The 23,808-nt window shown below is 42.3% G+C and overlaps 1 protein-coding gene across 1 annotated transcript in view; it reads left to right on the forward strand.

Moving 5' to 3' along the window:
- LOC126458482 (lysosome-associated membrane glycoprotein 1-like) overlaps positions 1 to 22,411 on the forward strand; it is a 52,702-nt gene extending 30,291 nt beyond the window's left edge. The window contains exons 3-5 of the mRNA XM_050095575.1: positions 4,819 to 5,044; positions 21,088 to 21,279; positions 21,397 to 22,411. Coding sequence (XP_049951532.1) covers positions 4,819 to 5,044; positions 21,088 to 21,279; positions 21,397 to 21,533 — 555 coding nt within the window. The 3' untranslated portion in view covers positions 21,534 to 22,411. The remainder of the gene's footprint in view (positions 1 to 4,818; positions 5,045 to 21,087; positions 21,280 to 21,396) is intronic.
- The last annotated feature ends 1,397 nt before the right edge of the window (positions 22,412 to 23,808 follow it).

Here is a 23,808-nt window from a genome sequence, read left to right on the forward strand (position 1 = left end):
TGTTTATGGGCACTGAATTAAATTTGTGCTGGACTGGGACTCGAATTCACATCCCCGCCTCTATAGAACAGTTGCCAGTAAAGTTCAATTCAAGCCACCAGGATCTAGTGAGTCAGTTTGAAATTTATTGCAGGATATGACATATTTAGTTCTCCACAGCAGTAATAATTTATCTTCACTAAGCCATATGCGGTAACCCTAAGTGCTGTATATTTCTCTAGGGGCAATTTACCATTCTGCAATTTTAAACTTCTACATTTGTCCAACCAAGTAATGAACTTACCCAGGAAATTGTACCACGTATTCCTTACTTTGTTAGTCAGAAGTTTCTGAATTTACTGTGGGTTCAGATGCAGGCTAATGACAGGTAGTAATCAATTCATGCTAAGCAATAAAATAAGATGTTAGGGCTGTGCCAAAAAGACTGTTTTGTTTCTTACAATTTTCAGGAAACTGTAGAGCACTTTAACACTTGACAGCACTTTAACACTTGACAGAGCATAACATCATTCATTTAAAGGATAAAAGCAGTTTACTTATCTGGAGGTTAGTGACAGGGAGCGAGCAATGTATTTTAAGCAATATTGCAAAAATATTGTGGCCATTAAGAAGTAGATTTTTGATTCTTAGTACTTTGAAGACACTGTACAGCACTTGCATTTGATTTTACACGAAACACATTTTATCAATGAGTAAAACATTTTGTGTTGGGGACTTTAGGAGTTCAGTAGGAGGTAGCAATAAAACACAGATTAAAGCTATTAAATTTTTAAAAAGTTTATTTCAAATTGTGGCATAGTGTTAGACGTTTCCTCTTCTTAGAACTTTGGAGAGACTGTACAAAAGTTTCATCATTTTTCTTTTTACAAAATTATTTAGTACTATATTTACAGTGGTCCATATAATTTTCTTCACATTTCTGATACAGTGTGCTGAGGACAAGAACTTTCACACAACAGATCAGCAACCATAATTATTTTCCAAATTAGTTCAGCTGCTACTGCTCTTTGATTCAGCAGCTTCAGGAATGATGATGTTGCCAACAACTTTTGTAGAGTCAAGTAACTGTACATGATTACTGTCACAGGAAATGCATGTGGGAATTTCAAACTTCCTCTGTCCAATTGTCTAATTAAATTAAACTGTTTCTCAGTTGTCATTGACCTATCCAGTATCAAATCTGTGCAGTCACTGCACTGAAGTTTCCTAATCAAAGAGTGGCAACAGAAACCAGCAATGTAAGTTAAAACTGGGAGTTCAGATTCAACATTTTTTAAATCATCTTCACTGATATTGACATTAAAGGTATATTCACTATCATTCACACTGCTCTCAGTACTTTCATCACAACTATGCATCTCTACAATTCTCAGCTTCTCTTGTGGGTGAACAGACGAGTTCTAAAATATCTACATATGGTTTGATGTGGATCTCATCTAGCATAAAGGTCAAACAGTTCATGTGGTTCCAAACATGAAACTTCATCTTTAAAATGACTTAAAAATTTGGATTACTTGGGTTCACATGTATATTACAACTAAGCTTCCTTAATGTGTTTGGATGTGGTAGAATGAAAAAACCAGATGATCGCAAAAACTTGTAAGCATGTGAAGAAATTGTAAACACCGAACAAAGAATCAAACCTCTGGATCAAATTTATGGTGTGCCTTGGATTGAAGACATAATGCACATTGTGACCTCAAGAATGAAACAACCTTCCTCTTACCTTCTTTCACTAGTAATGTGGAAGTGTGCTGGCAACAAGCTCAACACCATTTTCATACAATTTAACATGGGGGTTTCTACAAACTGTTAAATACACAATATCATGTGGAGTTTTCTCAAAGTTAAGGTAGAGGAACAATATACAGTCTTCTTTAACAACTTTACTCCACTGTTGATTTAATGTAACATTCTCACTTCTTCAAAAATTCAGTATAATCTTGAAAACTGTCATTTTCTCTTTGTGCAAAAGCTATTTCTATACTTTCAGATATAGCTTTACTTAAGGCATCTGCTTCGGAACATCTTGTCTTGAGCTTAAATAATTGGGACATTTTGGCAGGAAACATAGCACTGCTTTTCTTTCAGTCTTGGTTTTTCTAGCGGCAATGTCAACGTTCTCTGTTTTCCAGTAAACTGCTGTGGTTTGAAGAATCAGGTCACTCAGACTGAAGTGTTCTTGACAAACCTGGAAAGGAAATGAAAAGAAAATTGTTCCACAATAATTTTGAAATTAATTAATTGTACTTAGGTTATAAAGATTTCACATTAGTAAAAGTACGCCGCACATCTTTGACACAATGCGAGATAAGTACTTGACACTACCTTAAAATGTTTTGTTGTTAGTAATGCAGAAATGCTACTCATCAAATGAAAAAACTTTAGGGCCAGGGCATTTGGTAGCCTGACCTGCATTTGTAACTGCTAGCCTAAATCAAATACACTGCTTACATTGTTAGCTATAGTTTTACGTTAACTTAAACACTTTACAGTTAATACATACTGAAACATTCTAAATCGGAACAATAAAAAAGTTTAAACAATACTTTCAATGAAAGTAAACAGTGGAGTCTTTGTAGTTGTAATTTATTCTTACGAAATTAGCTTCAGTTTTTTTGTTAATAATGTGACATGTTACTACTTACCACTGAATGTTGAGAGGGAGTGAAGTTCTGCCGTCGAATAGCAGGTGTCCACTTCTTCCTCAGTTCAGCATTCTTTGGAAGTGTGAACACAGATATCTTTTCCCAGTCCAGTAGTTGCCAGTACAGCCCGGTACACAGCACTTATTCACCATAGTGTAACGGACAAGTACTTTGCGGTGGTGAAAGAGATGTATCAAAATAACTACAGTTTCAGCAACTCGCAGCTCGACACTCAAAAGCAATCCACTCACAGCAATATACTATCGCCATATTGGGCCGCTTGTCGTGACGTCACGGTGACGTAGCAACCCCTGTTGGTTGGCCTTGTTTTCTCGGAGGTTTCGATTCTACTGAGTCATGCTACCGTTTTGGCGAATTTCTGTGCTGCAGCCGTTTGTTTTACATGTTTGCAAGGCGTGACAGAGTACGTCGCTGTTTTACAATTCCACTCATTAATAGCTAAAGAAATAGCTTGTGTACTCACTGATGGATCCTCTCCAACGTTATGATGTATGGCCTTTTCCAACTCCAATGTGCAGCATCTAGGAGTACCACAGTTACACCTGCTGAAAGTGGAGGTACCCTTTCTTGAAGCCACTGCATAACTGTGGGGAAAAGGCCTAGATATGTAACAAGGTATTTGTGGTGCAGGGGGAGAGGGGCGGGAGGCGCTAAGTGCTACATCGGATGTGCTTATGTCATTTGACATCCGTCCTACCTCTCTGACCTGGTTAGAGCCTCATTCACTTGTTTGTGTGTTACAGCAGCATTGTTGAGTACACATTTGCAGAATACACTGACATGATCCTTCTGAATGGCAAAGCTCTTGGTAATGGAAGAGCTGCTTGTTGCCTTTCTGAATGTTGTTCTCAACAATTTCTTTCTGTTGCATATCCTTTTCCCCACAGTTATGCAGTGGCTTCAAGAAAGGGTACCTCCACTTTCAGCAGGTGTAACTGTGGTACTCCTAGATGCTGCACACTAGAGTTGGAAAAGGCCATACTTCATAACGTTGGAGAGGATCCATCAATGAGTACACAAGCTATTTCTGTAGCTGTTAATGAGTGGAATTGTAAAACAGTGATGTACTCTGTCACACCTAATCAATTACTCGTAAAAGTGATCATGTTACAAACATGTTTGCAAATGGTTGTAGCACAGAAATGTAAGTTTCTGGACATGGGTTGCAATTCAAAATATTACCTACTCACTCCCCTCTACAAGTTCTAGAAGTTTGTAATCGGAGTTTTTGAACACACTGTATAAATATGTACACATATGCACGTCGATGATGAAATTATATCCGTGCGGATGCGTTCGTGTGTTCGAAATGTTGTGGGACTAAGTTGAATAGCTGCTAGCAAATAATGGATGATAGATGAAGAACACTAAATTTATAGTGTGTGGCATGTGGGAATTTGGGCTGGATGGGAGGTGTTCTTGAATGGCAAAGGTGGTTAAGTGAACTGTTGTGGAGCATCCATTTTAGTCCCAGTCTGGAACAAGTTTTCACATGTTGCTGTTGCATCTAATGCAGTGCACATATGCAGCTGAGATAGGAGCATTTTTTTCACATTTGTTAGGGCACTAGTTTGTAATGACAGATTATAAAATTCACTGGAACAGATAGACTGAAAAGTGTTAGAAAAGTTGATGTGCAATTTCTCATTGCTTTCATACAATTGTAAAGTACTACTATGTAAAATTCATACAGTAGTATTAGTGGTTATAACACATACTTAAACTTAATTGTATAAGACATGTTCATTCTGTATTAAGAGTTAAAAAAGTGTCTAGAAAATAAACTTGAAGTGAAAAAGCTCTTGCCCAATCTCATTTGGCATAAACTTACTCACCTTTATAAGTAGCTCACCAGTGTCTTCAAACTAATAAACAGTGCCAACTTTGTAATACAACAGTTGAATAGGTTACATTCGTGGTAACCTAACTACATAATGAACATTTCTGTTTCCATCTTACTATAACTTGCAAATTTAGTATCCAGTGCATAGCTGAAGTGTTCCTTTAACATCTGTCAGAAGTGATTTTACAAATAGTTTAAGACAAGATTCGCACACAATGAATATTCAGTGTCAATGTTGTTTTTTGTGTTTTTGTTCTTATTTGTACTGCCATGACAAATATTTTTACAACACACACTCTGTTTCAGACTGGTTTTGCAGTGCTGAATGTCCCAAAAGAGGCAACTAGCAATGGAACTTGTGGCAATGAGACACAAACATTGCGGCTTGAATGGCCGCATGAGACAGATAAAAATTACAGTAACGTGCTGGAAATGGTCTTTGAGAAAAACGAAACAGAAAAGAAATTTGTGGTTCACAATATTAATTTAACACTTTCAGTTAATTCAGACGACTTCCCTAACGCAACTCAAAGTAAGTGAAAAGTACAGCAGTTTGAGTTTTCATTACGTACCATGCAGTATGTGCAGTGAATGTATAGACTGCTGTATTTGCAGACTTTAGATGTATTGGAAGTGTGGTGGATGTGTAAAAGTTCATAGTTTGTGATGTCAAATTTATAATTGAATTGTTGTCCCGGGAGTCTACAGTGTAAGCTGTTCAAACACTACCCTAAGGGAATAGAAAGTTCCTGGCACTTCTCTGAAACACTACTACTTGTCAGTGTATCGTATTGACTTCATTTGTTGCTGCTATGCTTCCATGATATTTCAAGCTCCAGACTTTGCTGTTCTCCCCTCCCCCATCAGCATGAGTTTTGGCTTGTCCCTTCACTTGTCCTGGTCACAATAATGAACTTTCTCCTCATGTTAAATTTAATAGGCCATTAACTTGTGACCATCTCCAACTCTTTCTGCCTTGCTATGAATTGTCATCCACGACAGTCGCAAAAAAAGTAAAGATGACATTTAAAAGAATGTGCAATCTTAGGTATGTTTCATGCAATATGTTACCTCATCTCCTATTTAGCATAGCTTTTACTGTAGAGGTAAACATTGTTCCCAGTCAGTTGCATGTTTTATGCCGAGTTGCTTAACTTGATCCCTTGTAATCCTTAGAATTTTTGGAATGCTTTTTGCCCAGGACAGAATGGTGTCACCTGTCTGTAGGTCTTAAATTCTTCCCTGTTACCTTTATTGAGGACAGGTACAATTATGCCTCTCTTGCAATTTTCTAGGATTGTCATCTGCTTCCAGACTACCCTCATCTCATGGTATAGCCACTGCTTCCCTGTAACTCAAACTGAATTTAGCATTTCTACTGATATCCCTCTACCTGTTATGCCTGTCCTTTCATACTGCTCAGTGCTGATAACTGTCTGCCTGAATAAAATCCTTTCCAGTTTTTCCCTTCAGCTACCCAATTTTGATCCAAAATGTGTCTGAATTGCTGTCATCAAATGTACTTTCTTTTACATTTCCATTTACATTGTGAACAGTAGTGTTTTTATTTAGTAGTTTCCTTTTACTTTTATCTTCTTAGCTTGGGTCTTCTCAGAACTCAACCATTTTATCTAGTATATATCTGTGAAACCATACTGTACTGGGTAGGCTGTTCTCACTGTGCTCCATAGGGCACAACTGCCTACAGACAAGTGCAGGTAATATACACTACCAACCACATGGCCCTATTGCCCCATGTTCATACCTTGGTTTGACATGCCTGTGACCTATTTGACTACCCCTAATTGTGGGCCCTCAGGTAGCTGAGGTCTGACTGCATGTGAGCTGTTTGCCAACGTATACCTGGAGGCACCTGGCTGCATCTGCACAGGCACTTAAGTTATAACAACCTGCCCTAAGTGCTCCTGGGTTATTCTATGTAAAGTGGCCTAAGGGTCCCCACTCTACCATCTCCAATTTTGATGAAATTTTTGCAGGACGTACATATAGACCTTACACGAAGTGTCTTGAAAGGAGGATATAAGATGACATCAACAAAAGCAAAACGAGGATATAATGGAATGCAGTCGAATTAAGTTGGGCAATGCTGAGGGAATTAGATTAGGAAATGACACACTTACAGTAGTAAAGGAGTTTTGCTATTTGGGGGAGCAGAATAACTGATGATGGTCGAAGTAGAGAGGATATAAAATGTAGACTGGCAATGGCAGGGAAAGAGAAATTTGTTAAAATCGAGTATAGATTTGTCAGGAAGTCGTTCCTGAAAGTATTTGTATGGAGTGTAGCCATGTATGGAAGTGAAACATGGATGATAAATAGTTTAGACAAGAAGAGAATGGAAGCTTTCGAAATGTGGTGCTACAGAAGAATGCCGAAGATTAGATGGGTAGGATGGGTAGGTCACATAACTAATGAGGAGTTATTGAATAGAATTGGGCAGAAGAGGAGTTTGTGGCACAACTGGACTAGAAGAAGGGATCAGTTGCTAGGACATGTTCTGAGGCGTCAAGGGATCACCAATTTAGTACTGGAGGGCAGCGTGGAGGTTAAAAATCGTAGAGGGAGACAGAGATAAATACACTAAGCAGGATCTGCAGTAGGTACTGGGAGATGAAGAAGCTTGCACAGGATAGAGTAGCATGGAGAGCTGCATCAAACCAGTCTCAGGACTGAAAACAACAACAACAATATATACCCCCCTGCGGGTCCAGGGATTAGAATAGGCCCGAGGTATTCCTGCCTGTCGTAAGAGGCGACTAAAAGGAGTCCCACCCCCTCAAGGGGGTAGTTAGCGCCTGCGTCTGGAGACGGACGGTTCCACGACCTCTATTTGCGGTCATTTTGCTTTTTCACTTCTCGTTTCTTCCTTTCCTTTGGTTGGTTCCTTTCTTTGCTCTTATCCACCTCACTGTCTTCCTTACTCTTTCCCTTGTCTTCTTTCCCTTGTCTTCTTTCCCTTGTCTTCTTTCCCTTGTCTTCTTTCCCTTGTCTTCTTTCCCTTGTCTTCTTTCCCTTGTCTTCTTTCCCTTGTCTTCTTTCCCTTGTCTTCTTTCCCTTGTCTTCTTTCCCTTGTCTTCTTTCCCTTGTCTTCTTTCCCTTGTCTTCTTTCCCTTGTCTTCTTTCCCTTGTCTTCTTTCCCTTGTCTTCTTTCCCTTGTCTTCTTTCCCTTGTCTTCTTTCCCTTGTCTTCTTTCCCTTGTCTTCTTTCCCTTGTCTTCTTTCCCTTGTCTTCTTTCCCTTGTCTTCTTTCCCTTGTCTTCTTTCCCTTGTCTTCTTTCCCTTGTCTTCTTTCCCTTGTCTTCTTTCCCTTGTCTTCTTTCCCTTGTCTTCTTTCCCTTGTCTTCTTTCCCTTGTCTTCTTTCCCTTGTCTTCTTTCCCTTGTCTTCTTTCCCTTGTCTTCTTTCCCTTGTCTTCTTTCCCTTGTCTTCTTTCCCTTGTCTTCTTTCCCTTGTCTTCTTTCCCTTGTCTTCTTTCCCTTGTCTTCTTTCCCTTGTCTTCTTTCCCTTGTCTTCTTTCCCTTGTCTTCTTTCCCTTGTCTTCTTTCCCTTGTCTTCTTTCCCTTGTCTTCTTTCCCTTGTCTTCTTTCCCTTGTCTTCTTTCCCTTGTCTTCTTTCCCTTGTCTTCTTTCCCTTGTCTTCTTTCCCTTGTCTTCTTTCCCTTGTCTTCTTTCCCTTGTCTTCTTTCCCTTGTCTTCTTTCCCTTGTCTTCTTTCCCTTGTCTTCTTTCCCTTGTCTTCTTTCCCTTGTCTTCTTTCCCTTGTCTTCTTTCCCTTGTCTTCTTTCCCTTGTCTTCTTTCCCTTGTCTTCTTTCCCTTGTCTTCTTTCCCTTGTCTTCTTTCCCTTGTCTTCTTTCCCTTGTCTTCTTTCCCTTGTCTTCTTTCCCTTGTCTTCTTTCCCTTGTCTTCTTTCCCTTGTCTTCTTTCCCTTGTCTTCTTTCCCTTGTCTTCTTTCCCTTGTCTTCTTTCCCTTGTCTTCTTTCCCTTGTCTTCTTTCCCTTGTCTTCTTTCCCTTGTCTTCTTTCCCTTGTCTTCTTTCCCTTGTCTTCTTTCCCTTGTCTTCTTTCCCTTGTCTTCTTTCCCTTGTCTTCTTTCCCTTGTCTTCTTTCCCTTGTCTTCTTTCCCTTGTCTTCTTTCCCTTGTCTTCTTTCCCTTGTCTTCTTTCCCTTGTCTTCTTTCCCTTGTCTTCTTTCCCTTGTCTTCTTTCCCTTGTCTTCTTTCCCTTGTCTTCTTTCCCTTGTCTTCTTTCCCTTGTCTTCTTTCCCTTGTCTTCTTTCCCTTGTCTTCTTTCCCTTGTCTTCTTTCCCTTGTCTTCTTTCCCTTGTCTTCTTTCCCTTGTCTTCTTTCCCTTGTCTTCTTTCCCTTGTCTTCTTTCCCTTGTCTTCTTTCCCTTGTCTTCTTTCCCTTGTCTTCTTTCCCTTGTCTTCTTTCCCTTGTCTTCTTTCCCTTGTCTTCTTTCCCTTGTCTTCTTTCCCTTGTCTTCTTTCCCTTGTCTTCTTTCCCTTGTCTTCTTTCCCTTGTCTTCTTTCCCTTGTCTTCTTTCCCTTGTCTTCTTTCCCTTGTCTTCTTTCCCTTGTCTTCTTTCCCTTGTCTTCTTTCCCTTGTCTTCTTTCCCTTGTCTTCTTTCCCTTGTCTTCTTTCCCTTGTCTTCTTTCCCTTGTCTTCTTTCCCTTGTCTTCTTTCCCTTGTCTTCTTTCCCTTGTCTTCTTTCCCTTGTCTTCTTTCCCTTGTCTTCTTTCCCTTGTCTTCTTTCCCTTGTCTTCTTTCCCTTGTCTTCTTTCCCTTGTCTTCTTTCCCTTGTCTTCTTTCCCTTGTCTTCTTTCCCTTGTCTTCTTTCCCTTGTCTTCTTTCCCTTGTCTTCTTTCCCTTGTCTTCTTTCCCTTGTCTTCTTTCCCTTGTCTTCTTTCCCTTGTCTTCTTTCCCTTGTCTTCTTTCCCTTGTCTTCTTTCCCTTGTCTTCTTTCCCTTGTCTTCTTTCCCTTGTCTTCTTTCCCTTGTCTTCTTTCCCTTGTCTTCTTTCCCTTGTCTTCTTTCCCTTGTCTTCTTTCCCTTGTCTTCTTTCCCTTGTCTTCTTTCCCTTGTCTTCTTTCCCTTGTCTTCTTTCCCTTGTCTTCTTTCCCTTGTCTTCTTTCCCTTGCCTTCTTTCCCTTGCCTTCTTTCCCTTGCCTTCTTTCCCTTGCCTTCTTTCCCTTGCCTTCTTTCCCTTGCCTTCTTTCCCTTGCCTTCTTTCCCTTGCCTTCTTTCCCTTGCCTTCTTTCCCTTGCCTTCTTTCCCTTGCCTTCTTTCCCTTGCCTTCTTTCCCTTGCCTTCTTTCCCTTGCCTTCTTTCCCTTGCCTTCTCTAGTCTCCGCCTCGGCATTTGAGACAGTCTGTCCTCTCTCTCTCCCTCTCTCTCTTTTTTTTTCTTCTTCTTCCTTCCTCCCTGTGCGTGCCTGAAGGCCGACCCACGCGTTCGCACACGTAGCCGGTGACGGGGTAACGCGTAATTCCCCGCCCTGGGTAGACATGCAAGGCACGCACGTACCCCCTGGTAAAGGCTGGGCCCAGGGAGGGGTGATTGCCTGAGGTGATACCTTCTGACCATGCCGATTGGTCCCTCCGTCTGTTTCTCGGGAGGTGTGACCTGAGGTGTAAACATTCACCTAAGGCGGGAGTGCCCTCTGAGAGGGTCCCCACAAGGAAGGAGCGCGCCATTGGAGGCGCTGGCAATCATGGGGATTCCTCCACAATGGATTTCACTCCATCTCTCTTGACTTCTGCCCAAAAACGGAAACATGACCAGCCACCAGTGACAAAAGTACTACCGCCTGCCTCACAGTTCGTCGTCGTTTCTCGATCTGAGGACGGAAAGGATTTTTCCTCTGTCAACCCTTTCGTTATCCAGAAGGGCATAGATGCCATAGCCGGATCTGTCAAATCTTGTACCAGGTTGCGTAACGGTACCTTATTACTAGAAACAGAGAGCGCCTTTCAGGCACAAAAACTGCTTCGGGCAACACTCCTGTACACGTTCCCTGTCCGGGTGGAGGCTCACCGAACTTTGAATTCGTCTCGTGGTGTAGTCTATACTAGCTCCCTCGACGGATTGACTGACGAGGAGATTCAATCTTTCCTCGCTGAGCAGGGCGTGACGGCTGTCCATAGGGGTCATGAAAAAGGTAAACAATGACCTTGTACCGACCCGGACACTTTTCTTGACCTTCAATAGTGTCAAGCTGCCATCGCGCATCAAGGCAGGCTACGAGGTTATTTCTGTTCGCCCCTATGTCCCGACACCTACGCGCTGCTACCAGTGTCAGCGTTCGATCACACTCAACAGTCTTGTTCCAATGCGGCTAAATGTGTCACTTGTGGCAGGGATGCCCATGAGGGTGACTGTCCACCTCCGTCTCCTCGTTGTGTGAACTGTCAGGGTGACCATGCCGCATCCTCCCGCGACTGTCCTGTCTATAAGGAAGAACGCTGTATCCAAGAAATTCGGGTCAAAGAGAAAGTGTCCACCTCGGCTGCTCGCAAGCTATTGGCTAGTAGGAAGCCCCCGCTGCTCCCAGCGGTGAAATACAGTACTGTCCTCGCCTCTCCTCGGACTACCAGGGAGGTGGCAACCCAGACATGCGATCTGACTTTCAGCACCACGGTCGTCCGTTCAGCCAGTGCTAAGATCACGCGGTCGACGTCTCCTCTTCTTCCCATCACCCCACAGACACCAGCCCCTTCATCAGCTTCTGCTAAGACAAAGACCCAGAAGTCAGATGCACGGGCCTTCAAGAAGGAACAGTCCCATGCAGACTTCCTACGTACCTCGACCTCCCAGCCTTCGACCGGTACTTCCACCAAACGTCCTTTCAAGAAAGCTTATAGGAAACACAGTTCTCCTTCTCCGCCACGGCGCATTTCTTCTCCTGCGCCACCCAGCAGTTGCCGCTCCAGGCCGTCATCCGTTTCGCCTGGCCGCACCGCTGGTAGCCGAACATCTGGCCGTTCACCGGCGGAGGAAGCTCCCCCTCCCGGCCATCTTCCCAAGATGGCCGATGAACGTATAGACCCAATGGACGATGACTGTCCGCCTACTGATAGCGGCGGCAGTGCTCGCTCGAAGCCAGGCCCTCAGCGGCCTTCGAGGTGACCCCTTCTTTCGTCTTCCTTTTCTTCTTACGATGGTACTTATTCACTGGAATATTCGCAGCATTTGCTCCAACCGAGAGGACTTGAAGTTGCTGCTCCGCTTGCACCGTCCGCTCGTCGTAGCCCTCCAGGAAACGAAGCTACGCCCATGCGATCAAATTGCCTTGGCACACTACACCTCTGTGCGTTTTGACCTACCCCCTGTAGTAGGTATCCCGGCTCATGGAGGGGTTATGTTGCTGGTCCGGGATGATATTTACTACGATCCCATCACGTTGCACACCGCCCTGCAGGCAGTTGCCATCCGCATTACTCTCCCCACTTTTCCATTTTCCATTTGTACCGTTTACACTCCATCGTCATCTGCCGTTACCAGGGCAGACATGATGCAACTTATTGCTCAGCTACCTGCACCATTTTTGTTAACTGGAGACTTCAATGCCCACCATCCCCTTTGGGGCTCTCCAGCATCCTGCCCGAGGGGCTCCCTGTTAACAGACCTTTTCAACCAGCTCAATCTTGTCTGCCTCAATACTGGCGCCCCTACTTTTCTTTCGGACACATCTCACACCTATTTCCATTTAGACCTCTCTATATGTACTCCCCAACTTGCACGCCGGTTTGAGTGGTATGCACTTTCTGATACATATTCGAGCAACCATTTCCCGTGTGTTATCCATCTCCTGCAGCATACCCCCTCTCCGTGCTCATCTAGTTGGACCATCTCCGAAGCAGACTGGGGGATCTTCTCTTCCAGAGCGACCTTTCAGGATCAAACCTTCACAAGCTGCGATCGTCAGGTCGCACACCTCACGGAAGTCATTCTCGCTGCTGCTGAATATTCCATCCCTTACCCTACTCCTTCTCCACGTCGCGTACCGGTCCCCTGGTGGACCGCAGCATGTAGAGATGCTTTACGTGCTCGTCAACGTGCTTTACGCACCTTTAAACGCCACCCTACAGTGGCGAATTGTATCAATTATAAACGATTACGTGCACAGTGTTGTCGTATTATTAAAGAAAGCAAGAAAGCCAGCAGGGCTGCTTTCACAAGCACCTACAACTGTTTTACTCCTTCTGTTGTCTGGGGTAGCCTGCGCCGGCTATCTGGCACTAAGGTCCAATCACCAGTTTCTGGCTTGACGGTCGCGAATGACGTCCTTGTGGCCCCTGAGGATGTCTCCAATGCCTTTGGCCGATTTTTCGCCGAGGTTTCGAGCTCCGCTCATTACCACCCTGCCTTCCTCCCCCGCAAACAGGCAGAGGAGGCTAGGCCACCTAACTTCTGCTCCTCGAATCGTGAAAGTTATAATGCCCCATTCACCATGCGGGAACTCGAAAACGCACTGGGCCGATCACGGTCCTCCGCTCCAGGGCCTGATTCTATTCATATTCAGATGCTGAAGAACCTTTCTCCTGCAGGTAAAGGTTTTCTTCTTCGTACTTACAATCGCATCTGGATTGAGGGACATGTTCCGCATGCTGGCGCGAGTCTATTGTCCCGATTCCTAATCTGGGGAAGGACAAGCACTTGCCTTCCAGTTATCGACCCATCTCGCTTACCAGCTGTGTCTGTAAAGTGATGGAGCGAATGGTTAACTCTCGATTGGTTTGGCTGCTTGAGTCTCGACGCCTATTTACCAATGTACAATGTGGATTTCGTAGGCACCGCTCTGCTGTTGACCATCTGGTTACCTTGTCGACCTTCATTATGAATAACTTCTTGCGGAAGCACCCGACCGCAGCTGTGTTCTTTGATTTGGAGAAGGCTTACGACACCTGTTGGAGGGCGGGCATTCTCCGCACCATGCATACATGGGGCCTTCGCGGTCGCCTCCCTCTTTTTATTCGTTCCTTTTTAATGGATCGACAGTTCAGGGTACGTGTGGGCTCTGTCCTGTCAGACACCTTTCGCCAGGAGAATGGGGTGCCACAGGGCTCAGTTTTGAGCGTCGCTCTTTTCGCCATCGCGATCAATCCAATAATGGATTGCCTCCCCGCTGATGTATCCGGCTCCCTTTTCGTGGACGATTTTACCATCTATTGCAGCGCGCAGTGTACACGTGTCCTGGAGCGCTGTCTTCAGCGTTCTCTTGACCCGTCTTTACTCCCGGAGTGTCGCCAATGGCTTCCGTTTTCCTGCCGAGAAGACAGTTTGTATTAACTTCTGGCGCTACAAAGTGTTTCTCCCACCATCCTTAAGACTCAGTCCCGTTGCTCTCCCAATCGTGGAGACAACAAAATTTTTAGGTCTTACATTTGACAGGAAACTTAGCTGGTCTCCACATGTCATATTTGGCTGCCTGTTGTACCCGTTCTTTAAATGTCTTCCGTGTTCTCAGTGGTATGTCGTGAGGAGCGGATCGAACCGTCCTGCTTCGTCTATATCGGTCAATCGTCCACTCCAAGCTGGATTATGGGAGCTTCGTATACTCCTCTGCACGGCCATCCATCTTACGCCGCCTCAACTCCATACAACATCGGGGTTTATGACTTGCGATCGTAGCGTTTTATACTAGTCCCGTAGAGAGTCTTCATGCTGACGCTGGCGAATTGCCACTCACCTACCGGCGCGATATACTGCTTTGTCGGTATGCCTGTCGGCTACTGTCAATGCCCGACCACCCGTCTTATCGTTCCTTTTTTGACGACTCTCTCGACCGTCAATACGGGTTGTATGTCTCTGCCCTGCTACCCCCTGGAGTTCGCTTTCGTCGCCTCCTTCAACACCTTAATTTTTCCCTCCCTGCAACCTTTCGAGTGGGTGAGAGCCACGCGCCACCTTGGCTCCAGGCTCAGGTCCGGGTTCACCTTGACCTCAGCTCGCTCCCAAAAGAGGTTACCCCGATTCGGTCTACCACTTCCGTTTTGTTGAACTTCGTTCGAAGTTCATCAATATGGCCTTCATTTATACAGATGGCTCAAAGACCAATGACGGGGTCGGGTGTTCTTTTATTGTCGGGGCACACAGTTTCAAATACCGGCTCCATGGCCATTGTTCGGTCTTCACAGCTGAGCTCTTTGCCCTCTACCAGGCTGTTCTTTACATCTGCCGCCACCGACATTCTGCTTATGTCATCTGCTCCGATTCCCTGAGCGCCATCCAGAGCCTCACTGATCCCTACCCGGTTCACCCTTTCGTGCACCAGATCCAACGCTCTCTTCAGCAGCTGGTGGACGTCGGTTCTCCGGTTAGCTTTATGTGGGTCCCTGGCCATGTCGGTATCCCTGGGAACGAAGCTGCAGATGCCGCGGCCAAGGCTGCGGTCTTCCAGCCTCGGACAGCTTCTTGTTGTGTCCCTTCGTCGGATTGTAGCAGGGTAATTTGTCGGCGCATTTTATCGCTGTGGCATGCCGATTGGGCTGCATTTACAGACAACAAGCTTCAGGCCTTGAAACCTCTTCCCGCGACTTGGACGTCCTCCTCCCGCCCTTCTCGGCGGGAGGAGGTCGTTTTGGCCCGGTTACGCATTGGACACTGCCGGTTCAGCCATCGCCATCTGCTGACGGCTGCGCCGGCGCCATTCTGCCCATGTGGGCAATTGGTGACGGTCCGCCACATTTTAATGTCCTGTCCGGATTTTAACACACTGCGTCTTGATCTTAACCTGCCATGTACTCTAGATGCCATTTTAGCGGATGACCCACGAGCAGTTGCTCGTGTTCTTCGTTTTATCAATTTGACAAACCTCTCTAAGGCCATTTGATGATGCTGTTTTTTAATCCTATGCCTGTCAGTCTGTCTTTTATCGTGTTTTCCCTTTTAGATGTTGTTTTAAACTTGTGCCTCGCGGTGCATTCTTAACGTAGTCAGGGCGGTAATGACCATTGAAGTTGTGTGCCCTAAAACCACAAAAAAAAAAAAAAAAATAGACCTTACATGAAGCATTGCTAAATTACAGCTTCATGAGTAGTGTGGTGGGGCCACTAGCCACCTTTTTGTAAAGGCTTGTTTTTTTGACATTGCAACTGAAATGAATAAATGATCAATTTTGTTTTACCATTATTCAGGATCTGAGACCTGTTGTGCTGAAACTTAGTGATCCTGTTCAACTTTTTGGGTACAATAGCTTAGCGGTAAAACAAAAGGTCGAACTATGGTAAATTCATCATAGTGTGCTATCAAAGTGGCACATAAATCCTGTCGTACCAAATTTTGACTATACTTTATTGCCTTGTCTGCTGAAAGAATGTTTCTGAAGCTGATACTTTACGTGCAACCTGTCAGCATGTAATAAAGCTCTGTGTGTGGCATCCAGATTGCTCAAATAATAACTGAGTTATCTGAGCACACCTTGTCTGATCAGAAAGTTGTTTTTATTTTGGAGGCAGACCAGTTTAGTGTCAACAATGGAGTTTGGTAACATGTTTTAACAATCGGACTGAAGCACACTGTTGTGAAGTGTGTGTGTGTGTGTGTGTGTGTGTGTGTGTGTGTGTTTTTTAATGATGTAAAGTGTGTTGTCATTACTGATAAACATCATTTTTATTTCAAAGCAATGGGTGACTCTTTAGAAATGTTTACCAGGTTATTTAATTTTTTTCTGTTGTATTCTCAAGGAAGTTCCATTATCTATGATTGTTCAATATTTTTCTGTTGGAAATATACACCACTTCCACCTTATCTAATATTGAAACAAATGGCAGTTGGAAGCATACATTTAATTGGATTACAATGGATATCAACGAAGTTTCAATACCATGTGTCATTGGCCTTGCAGATAATTCTGCATGTCCTCTGAAAACCTACACACATCAAGAAGGCTTCATTCCAATCAAAGAATTTTCAGTAGAGCAACTGGAATTGATAAACCAAAGAAGTAAGATATGTCTTACTGAAAATGCACAAATATGCTTTCATCACAAAGCAATACTTGTGGACAAATATTACTTTCTACAGATATCTTGTTGTAATCCTTTCGGTGCAAAGAACCATTCTGTTAAAAAGGATTTATGGACTGTCATTGTGGAAACAGCAAAAGAAGTGCAAGCTGTGACTAAGAGCAATGCGAAACATGTCAGATTGTCTGTCCAAGTTGCAGAAAACAATTTTTAGCAAAGAAAGAAAAATCACAGTCAACTTCAAACCAGTCAGAAGATGAAGCATATCCAGAAGTATCAATCGATTCAAGCCTAACTGCCTTTGGGGTCTCAGAGTATCAAAAAAGGATGTGAAAGGTTACGCAAAAGGAAAAATAAGCGAAGCTCAAGAGGCAATTGCGAATAACATTGTAGCTGCTGCTGCTGCTGGTGGATTTGCCCAAAAAGATGTTCAAACACCTAGTACAAGCAAGACATGTCCTGATTGTGAAGATTATAATCAGCTGATTAAAGAATTGAAAGAGAAGTTGCAATTGTCAAGGCAGCCTGAAAAATTGGAAATACTGACATTAGTACCATAAAGCTGGACTATTAAAAGAGACAAAGCAAGAAATTGGCATTTCAGAGGATGGTAAAAGCAGCTAGGAAGTTCCAGGTAAAATGGTGTATTAGCCCTGCCAAAGAGCAAGTGTGGCAAGATGATTCCAGATGCCATAAAAAAAAGTGATAACATTTTTTTCAGAATGAAGAATTTAATCGAATTTGTCCAGGTAAAAAGACAGTATCAATTAGAATAGAATGGAAGAAAGTTTTGATGCAAAAATCTTCTTATGAATAATTTGAAAGAAATGTTTGCTGCATATCGACTTCAGCATGGGTCTGAAATTGGATTTTCCAAATTTTGCGCATTGAGGGCAAAATGGTGCATCGCTGTGGGTGCTGCAGGAACCCTCTATGTTTGCACTTTACACCAAAATGTGAAACTGATGCTTGCAAGCACTCAGATTAAAGTAGATTATAAAAGTCTGATTGCTAAAACAATGTCTGATTTGGAATCCAAAAACTGCATGCTTCATCGCTGTGAAGTCTGGTTGGGAAAAGAACTACTGGAACAGATTTTAGAAAGTAGTTTTGAAGACAGTAATCCAGATGATACCATTGAGTTCACAGTAGGTGCACACTGATATACATTAGAAACCAAGCAGATGACCACAGAGGAGTTTATTGAAGATCTGATTTCAAAAATTGACAAACTTTCCACTCATTATGTTACAAAACACCAGAGCAAGACCTAAAATGCATAAAAGAAAGCTGTAAGCAAACTGAAATGATCATATTAATAGACTTTGCTGAAAATTATTCCTTCATTGTCCAGGATGCAGCTGAAGGGCTTCACTGGAATAACAGCCAAGCAACTTTACACCTATTTGTTGTGTACTTCAGAAATAACTTGGACATCAGCAGCATCAGCTACTGTATAATAAGAGACAGCCTGAAATATGATGCAATCGCTGTACATGCTTTTATAGTGAAAGTAATAGGTCTAAAGTGTCTCCTTCGAAAAATCGCACACATTTGCTACTTCAGTGATGGGTTGGCAGTGCAGTACAAAAACTTCAAAAATCTCTGCCACCATCAAAATGATCAGCTGAATGGAACATTTTTGCTACAAGCCATGGAAAATCTCCATGTGATAGAATTGGAGGAACTGTAAAGTGCCTGGCAGCAAGAGTGAGCCTTCAGAGACTAACTGAAGACCAGATTTTGACACCAACTGATTTGTTTAAATACTGTGCAGAGTATCGGAGGAATCCATTTTTGTTTCAAAATAAGAAATTGAAACGTTAAAAACTGAGCAGGAAGCAAGGTTCAAAAATGGCTGCACAGTATCAGGAACAAGAGAATCACCATTTTGTGCCATAAAATGAAAAGCAAGTTTGTATTGGAAGTGTGTCCAATGACACAGATTTTTTTTGTGGCAAATGTTAACCAGTCAAGCAACAGTTTCATTCAGAAATATTACAGCCTTACAACTGGGCCAATACTTTGTCTGTATATATGATAGAATATGGTGGATTGGTAATGTGTCTGAAGTTTCAGAAGAAGAAAATTTTTATCAGTTTCATGCATCCCAATTGACCTGCACATTCATTCTATTGGCCAGCTAGACAGGATGCTTGTTGGATTCCAAACCAACATATTATTTCTGTCATTCCAGCTCCATCACAAACAAGAATGGGCAGACATTATAGCTTGTTAGAATCAACTGTAATTGCTATTAACAAATTTCAACAAATGAATTAATAAGAACTGAAATATTTGGCTTGGGAACCATAAAGTGTAAGACTGGTACATGTATTTATAAATGTAAGTTAATTTGGTATGACTAGATTTATGGGCCACTTTGATAGCACACTGATGAATTTACCGTAGTTTGACCTTTTGTTTTACAGCTAAGCTGTTCTACCCAAAAAGTTGAACAGGATCACAGTTTCAGCATGACAGGTCTCTCAGATCCTGAACAATGGTAAAACAAAAAGTTTCATTCAAAAAATGAGCCTTTACGAAAAGGTGGCTAGTGACCTCACCATACTACGAGGTGCATTAAAGTTCCAAGGCCTCAGAATTTTTTCTAATTAACTACTCACGCGAAATCGATGAAACTGGCGTTAGTTCTCGACGTAATCGCCCTGCAGACGTACATATTTTTCACAACGCTGACGCCATGATTCCATGGCAGCGGCGAAGGCTTCTTTAGGAGTCTGTTTTGACCACTGGAAAATCGCTGAGGCAATAGCAGCACGGCTGGTGAATGTGCGGCCACGGAGAGTGTCTTTCATTGTTGGAAAAAGCCAAAAGTCACTAGGAGCCAGGTCAGGTGAGTAGGGAGCATGACGAATCACTTCAAAGTTGTTATCATGAAGAAACTGTTGCGTAACATTAGCTCGATGTGCGGGTGCATTGTCTTGGTGAAACAGCACACGCGCAGCCCTTCCCGGACGTTTTTGTTGCAGTGCAGGAAGGAATTTGTTCTTCAAAACATTTTCGTAGGATGCACATGTTACCGTAGTGCCCTTTGGAACGCAATGGGTAAGGATTACGCCCTCGCTGTCCCAGAACATGGACACCATCATTTTTTCAGCACTGGCGGTTACCCGAAATTTTTTTGGTGGCGGTGAATCTGTGCGCTTCCATTGAGCTGACTGGCGTTGTTTCTGGATTGAAAAATGGCATCCACATCTCATCCATTGTCACAACCGATGAAAAGAAAGTCCCATTCATGCTGTCGTTGCGCGTCAACATTTCTTGGCAACATGTCACACGGGCAGACATGTGGTGGTCCGTCAACATTCGTGGCACCCACCTGGATGACACTTTTCGCATTTTGAGGTCGTCGTGCAGGATTGTGTGCACAGAAATGCCAACTCTGGAGGCGATCTGTTCAACAGTCATTCGCCGATCCCCCAAAACAATTCTCTCCACTTTCTCGATCATGTCGTCAGACCGGCTTGTGCGAGCCCGAGGTTGTTTCGGTTTGTTGTCACACGATGTTCTGCCTTCATTAAACTGTCGCACCCAGGAACGCACTTTCGACACATCCATAACTCCATCACCACATGTCTCCTTCAACTGTCGATGAATTTCAATTGGTTTCACACCACGCAAATTCAGAAAATGAATGATTGCACGCTGTTCAAGTAAGGAAAACGTCGCCATTTTAAGTATTTAAAACAGTTCTCATTCTCGCCGCTGACGGTAAAATTCCATCTGCCGTACGGTGCTGCCATCTCTGGCAATGAACGCGGCCTCATTTTAAAACAATGCGCATGTTTCTATCTCTTTCCAGTCTGGAGAAAAAAATCGGAGGCCTTAGAACTTCAATGCTCCTCGTACTTATGAAGCTGTAATTTGGCAGTGCTTCATGTAAGGTCTGTATGTAGATCCTGTAAAAATTGGAGATGGTCGAGTGGGGAGCTTGTCTAAATTTATGTGACTTGACATGGGATGACCCTCCTGCCCTTTCCTGTCATGTTCTTAAACCAAGGTGTTTACTCCAACTTTTAATATTTTCAGTTTATCCACAAAATTATACAGCAGCTTATGCAAATGTTGGTGTAAACTGCTCCTATTCCTGAACATGCGAAGAAAGCAGTTTCAGCAATGCCAGCATGTTAGCAGCTGTGCTATCTATTAAAAAATGTTAAATATTGATCATGAGCTATTGTTAAACCATTTAGACAATTCATTGGTCACAGGCCCTGCAGATCTCATGCTGCTTCCACAAACTGCCTCCATTGCTTTGTTTTGTGCTCTGTTCCTTCAGGTGTTCAATCTCCAGGGGGCTGTATGTATGCAGGCAGAAGTTACATGTTAGACATGTAGGTGGGGATAAAACAGACTTTGTACTTCGAACACACTACTATTGGGTTTGAATCGACCTAAACTTGACATAAAATCAGACACTTTTGAAATTACTTGTGTCAGTATACATAAATTCTGAAATTTGAATATTTTTGAGGTGAACTCTAGCCATATTGTGTGAGAACGTAGAATATTATATTAGAAGCAGTAAGCCTTCAGTTATCGTAATTTGATTTAAATACTCTATTTTATAGGTGTTACAAACTTGACCTTTTTCCACAATCACAACTTGTTTGCGACAAGTTTGACGAGGTCCTATAGGTGTATGAAGTCTCAGGAAGTTGATTTGTTTAAGAAAAACAGCAATGAAACAGTGGGAGTGTTGACTGTTAGTAAAGTGCAGTTGGAAGCATTTCATGAAACCAACTCAACAGATTTTGGTGCAAGTAAGTAGGGATTTTTGGTTGTACGCATACAGCTTATGATTCTCCTTCATTTACTACTTTAATTTTATTTTGATCTGATGTTTGCTGCACAATGTTAATCTTTCCTTTCTTTTACAGTTGAAGACTGTGAGAGGTCAACTGATATAGTACCTATAACAGTTGGGTGCGCACTTGTTGGTCTGGTTGCAGTTGTTTTGATTGGATACTTAGTTGGTCGACGTAGGTCTCAAGCACGTGGATACTTGAGTATGTGAAAGTACTGGAACTGAGACAAGTAGCTGCCTACCCAAAACAAATAATACCACATGTCATAAAACCAGAGCAACATAATTTCACAAGGCAGCTTGAACATCATCTCGTCATAGTTGCCAGTATATATTGTGCTATACAGTGACTTGAAAACAAAAGTTACAGTGGTTATATTTTTGATGTAGCTGAGTACTCTTCAAAGAAATTTTAAGTTCCTTTTTATTCCAGTTTCACACTTGTACGTTTAGTATTGTTAGAGTAATGTTATTTAAAAGTTTCCTTGAAGCCACTGTACTGTTTTTACCATGGCTTTACTTTGCAGCCTTAGAGTATGGAAATAAGATTGATAACAATTAAGATCTTGGTTGTAGGTGTTATCATGAACAGAATTCCTGAAGCTGTATTTTATCTATTAATGAACTGACATTAGTATCTTCAACAAATGTCTACATCATTCCGTGCTATTTTGAGTTTGGTCCACTTAAATTCTGCTGATAAACTGTGTATTAATGTGATCTTAAAAAAACATAAACCTAATGTCAAAACTATGAGCTTGGTAATGTGAAGCTTGTACCCCATGAGATGCCAGCTGCATATTTTATACTTTATTTGAAACAAATTACTCATTTCTCAGTTGATATACCAACCCTCTGAAGATATCTGTACAGAACCAGTTTGAACTCTTTGTAAAATGTAACTTTCTAGTTGTGTAAGATTTAGTAGTGTGAATGTGATACGATCTGAAGTGGAAGATATGCTTATTGAGACTGAAAGTTATATATTATCTTTGTTGATTCCTTGCACTGTTATTGTATGTGACGATTTTGTATAGTGTCTCTAAAAATAAAGACTTTCATGGGGATTTTATAGTCCTTCCATTTAATATTGTATTTTCAGAACTATCAAGCTTTCCAAATTTTGAGAAATAAAATGTGAAATTTTGTGTGGCTAGGGCCTCCTGTCAGGTAGACTGGTCACACGGTGCAAGTTGTCTTAGGTGATGTCTCTTCAGCTACTTGCTTGTTGATGAGTGTGATATGATCGGGAAGAAAACTCTGCATACAGTCTCCAAATGGAGAAAGTCTCCATCCCAGCTGGGCATTGAATCCAGGCCCCTCAAATGGCATTCCACCGTGCTGACCACTCAGCTGTGGAGACAGACTTAAGGACTTAAGAGATATTATCCTACTTGTCCCAATAAACCAACTAATACTTCAAGTTCATGTGCCTAATGAAAGTTTGCACAGCAGGTAAGACAATTTGTGAGGAATGAAGCTCAAATCTCAGTTCAGCAATACCAATTTAGATTTTCTAAGAGGGATAGGCACTAAATTGTGAAAGGAGTTTTGGGTTTTGACGCCTGATCTTTTTGCTAAAATAGTCACTCTTTCAATCTGTGGCAATGACTTGGTAATGCAGGACATGCAAAGTTGCATTGTTTCATAATCAAACTGTAGGGCCGTATCTGACAATTGAGATAGGAAGAAAGTGTACATCTCCTATTGGACTGTGCCTAATAAATGACTGTGTATTCAAACAAATCATTGTCCATATATGCCCCGAATTATAACATGGAGTTCTGATTCTCACTTGTAATTTATGACTACGTACAAGAAACATAACAGTAATTTGTAGTTGTCAGTTATGAAGGTTTTTTTTTGAGTGGTTTGTTGAATGACCCCGTGAGCACAAAAGGTAATACACTACTATCTAACAGGAATTATCACATTTTACACTGGTCAACATCTATTATTAGGAATTTTATAATTCATCTTCATTATTGCAAGTTGAGAACTATTCTCAGATTAACTAGGCAAGGAATGTAAAATGTAGTACCATGGCACATGAAACTCGGCAAAGCATTTATCATGCAAATTTATAATACATTTTTGGCATATTTGACAGTTTCATTTTTACAAAGTGCACATCTTCTGACCTGACCAATGACTCATTTGTTAAGGAGACCGCACCCTGCCTATCTAACCCGTGTTAATTTAGGTAAGTATTTGACCCATTTCTGAAAAAACGATTTGCTGCAAGACCTTAATATTTTTGCTGTATGTTACATGATGCTGACAGTCAACTGTACTAAAATCTACTTTATCCATTTTGTAGATTTTAATAAATACTTATTTAAATTTATTAAACTGGCATTCTACAGATCGGAGCATGGAATGTCAGATCCCTTAATCGAGCAGGTAGGTTAGAAAATTTAAAAAGGGAAATGGATAGGTTAAAGTTAGATATAGTGGGAATTAGTGAAGTTCGGTGGCAGGAGGA

The sequence above is a fragment of the Schistocerca serialis genome, chromosome 2 (genome assembly GCF_023864345.2).
Source record: "Schistocerca serialis cubense isolate TAMUIC-IGC-003099 chromosome 2, iqSchSeri2.2, whole genome shotgun sequence".
NCBI lineage: Eukaryota > Metazoa > Arthropoda > Insecta > Orthoptera > Acrididae > Schistocerca > Schistocerca serialis.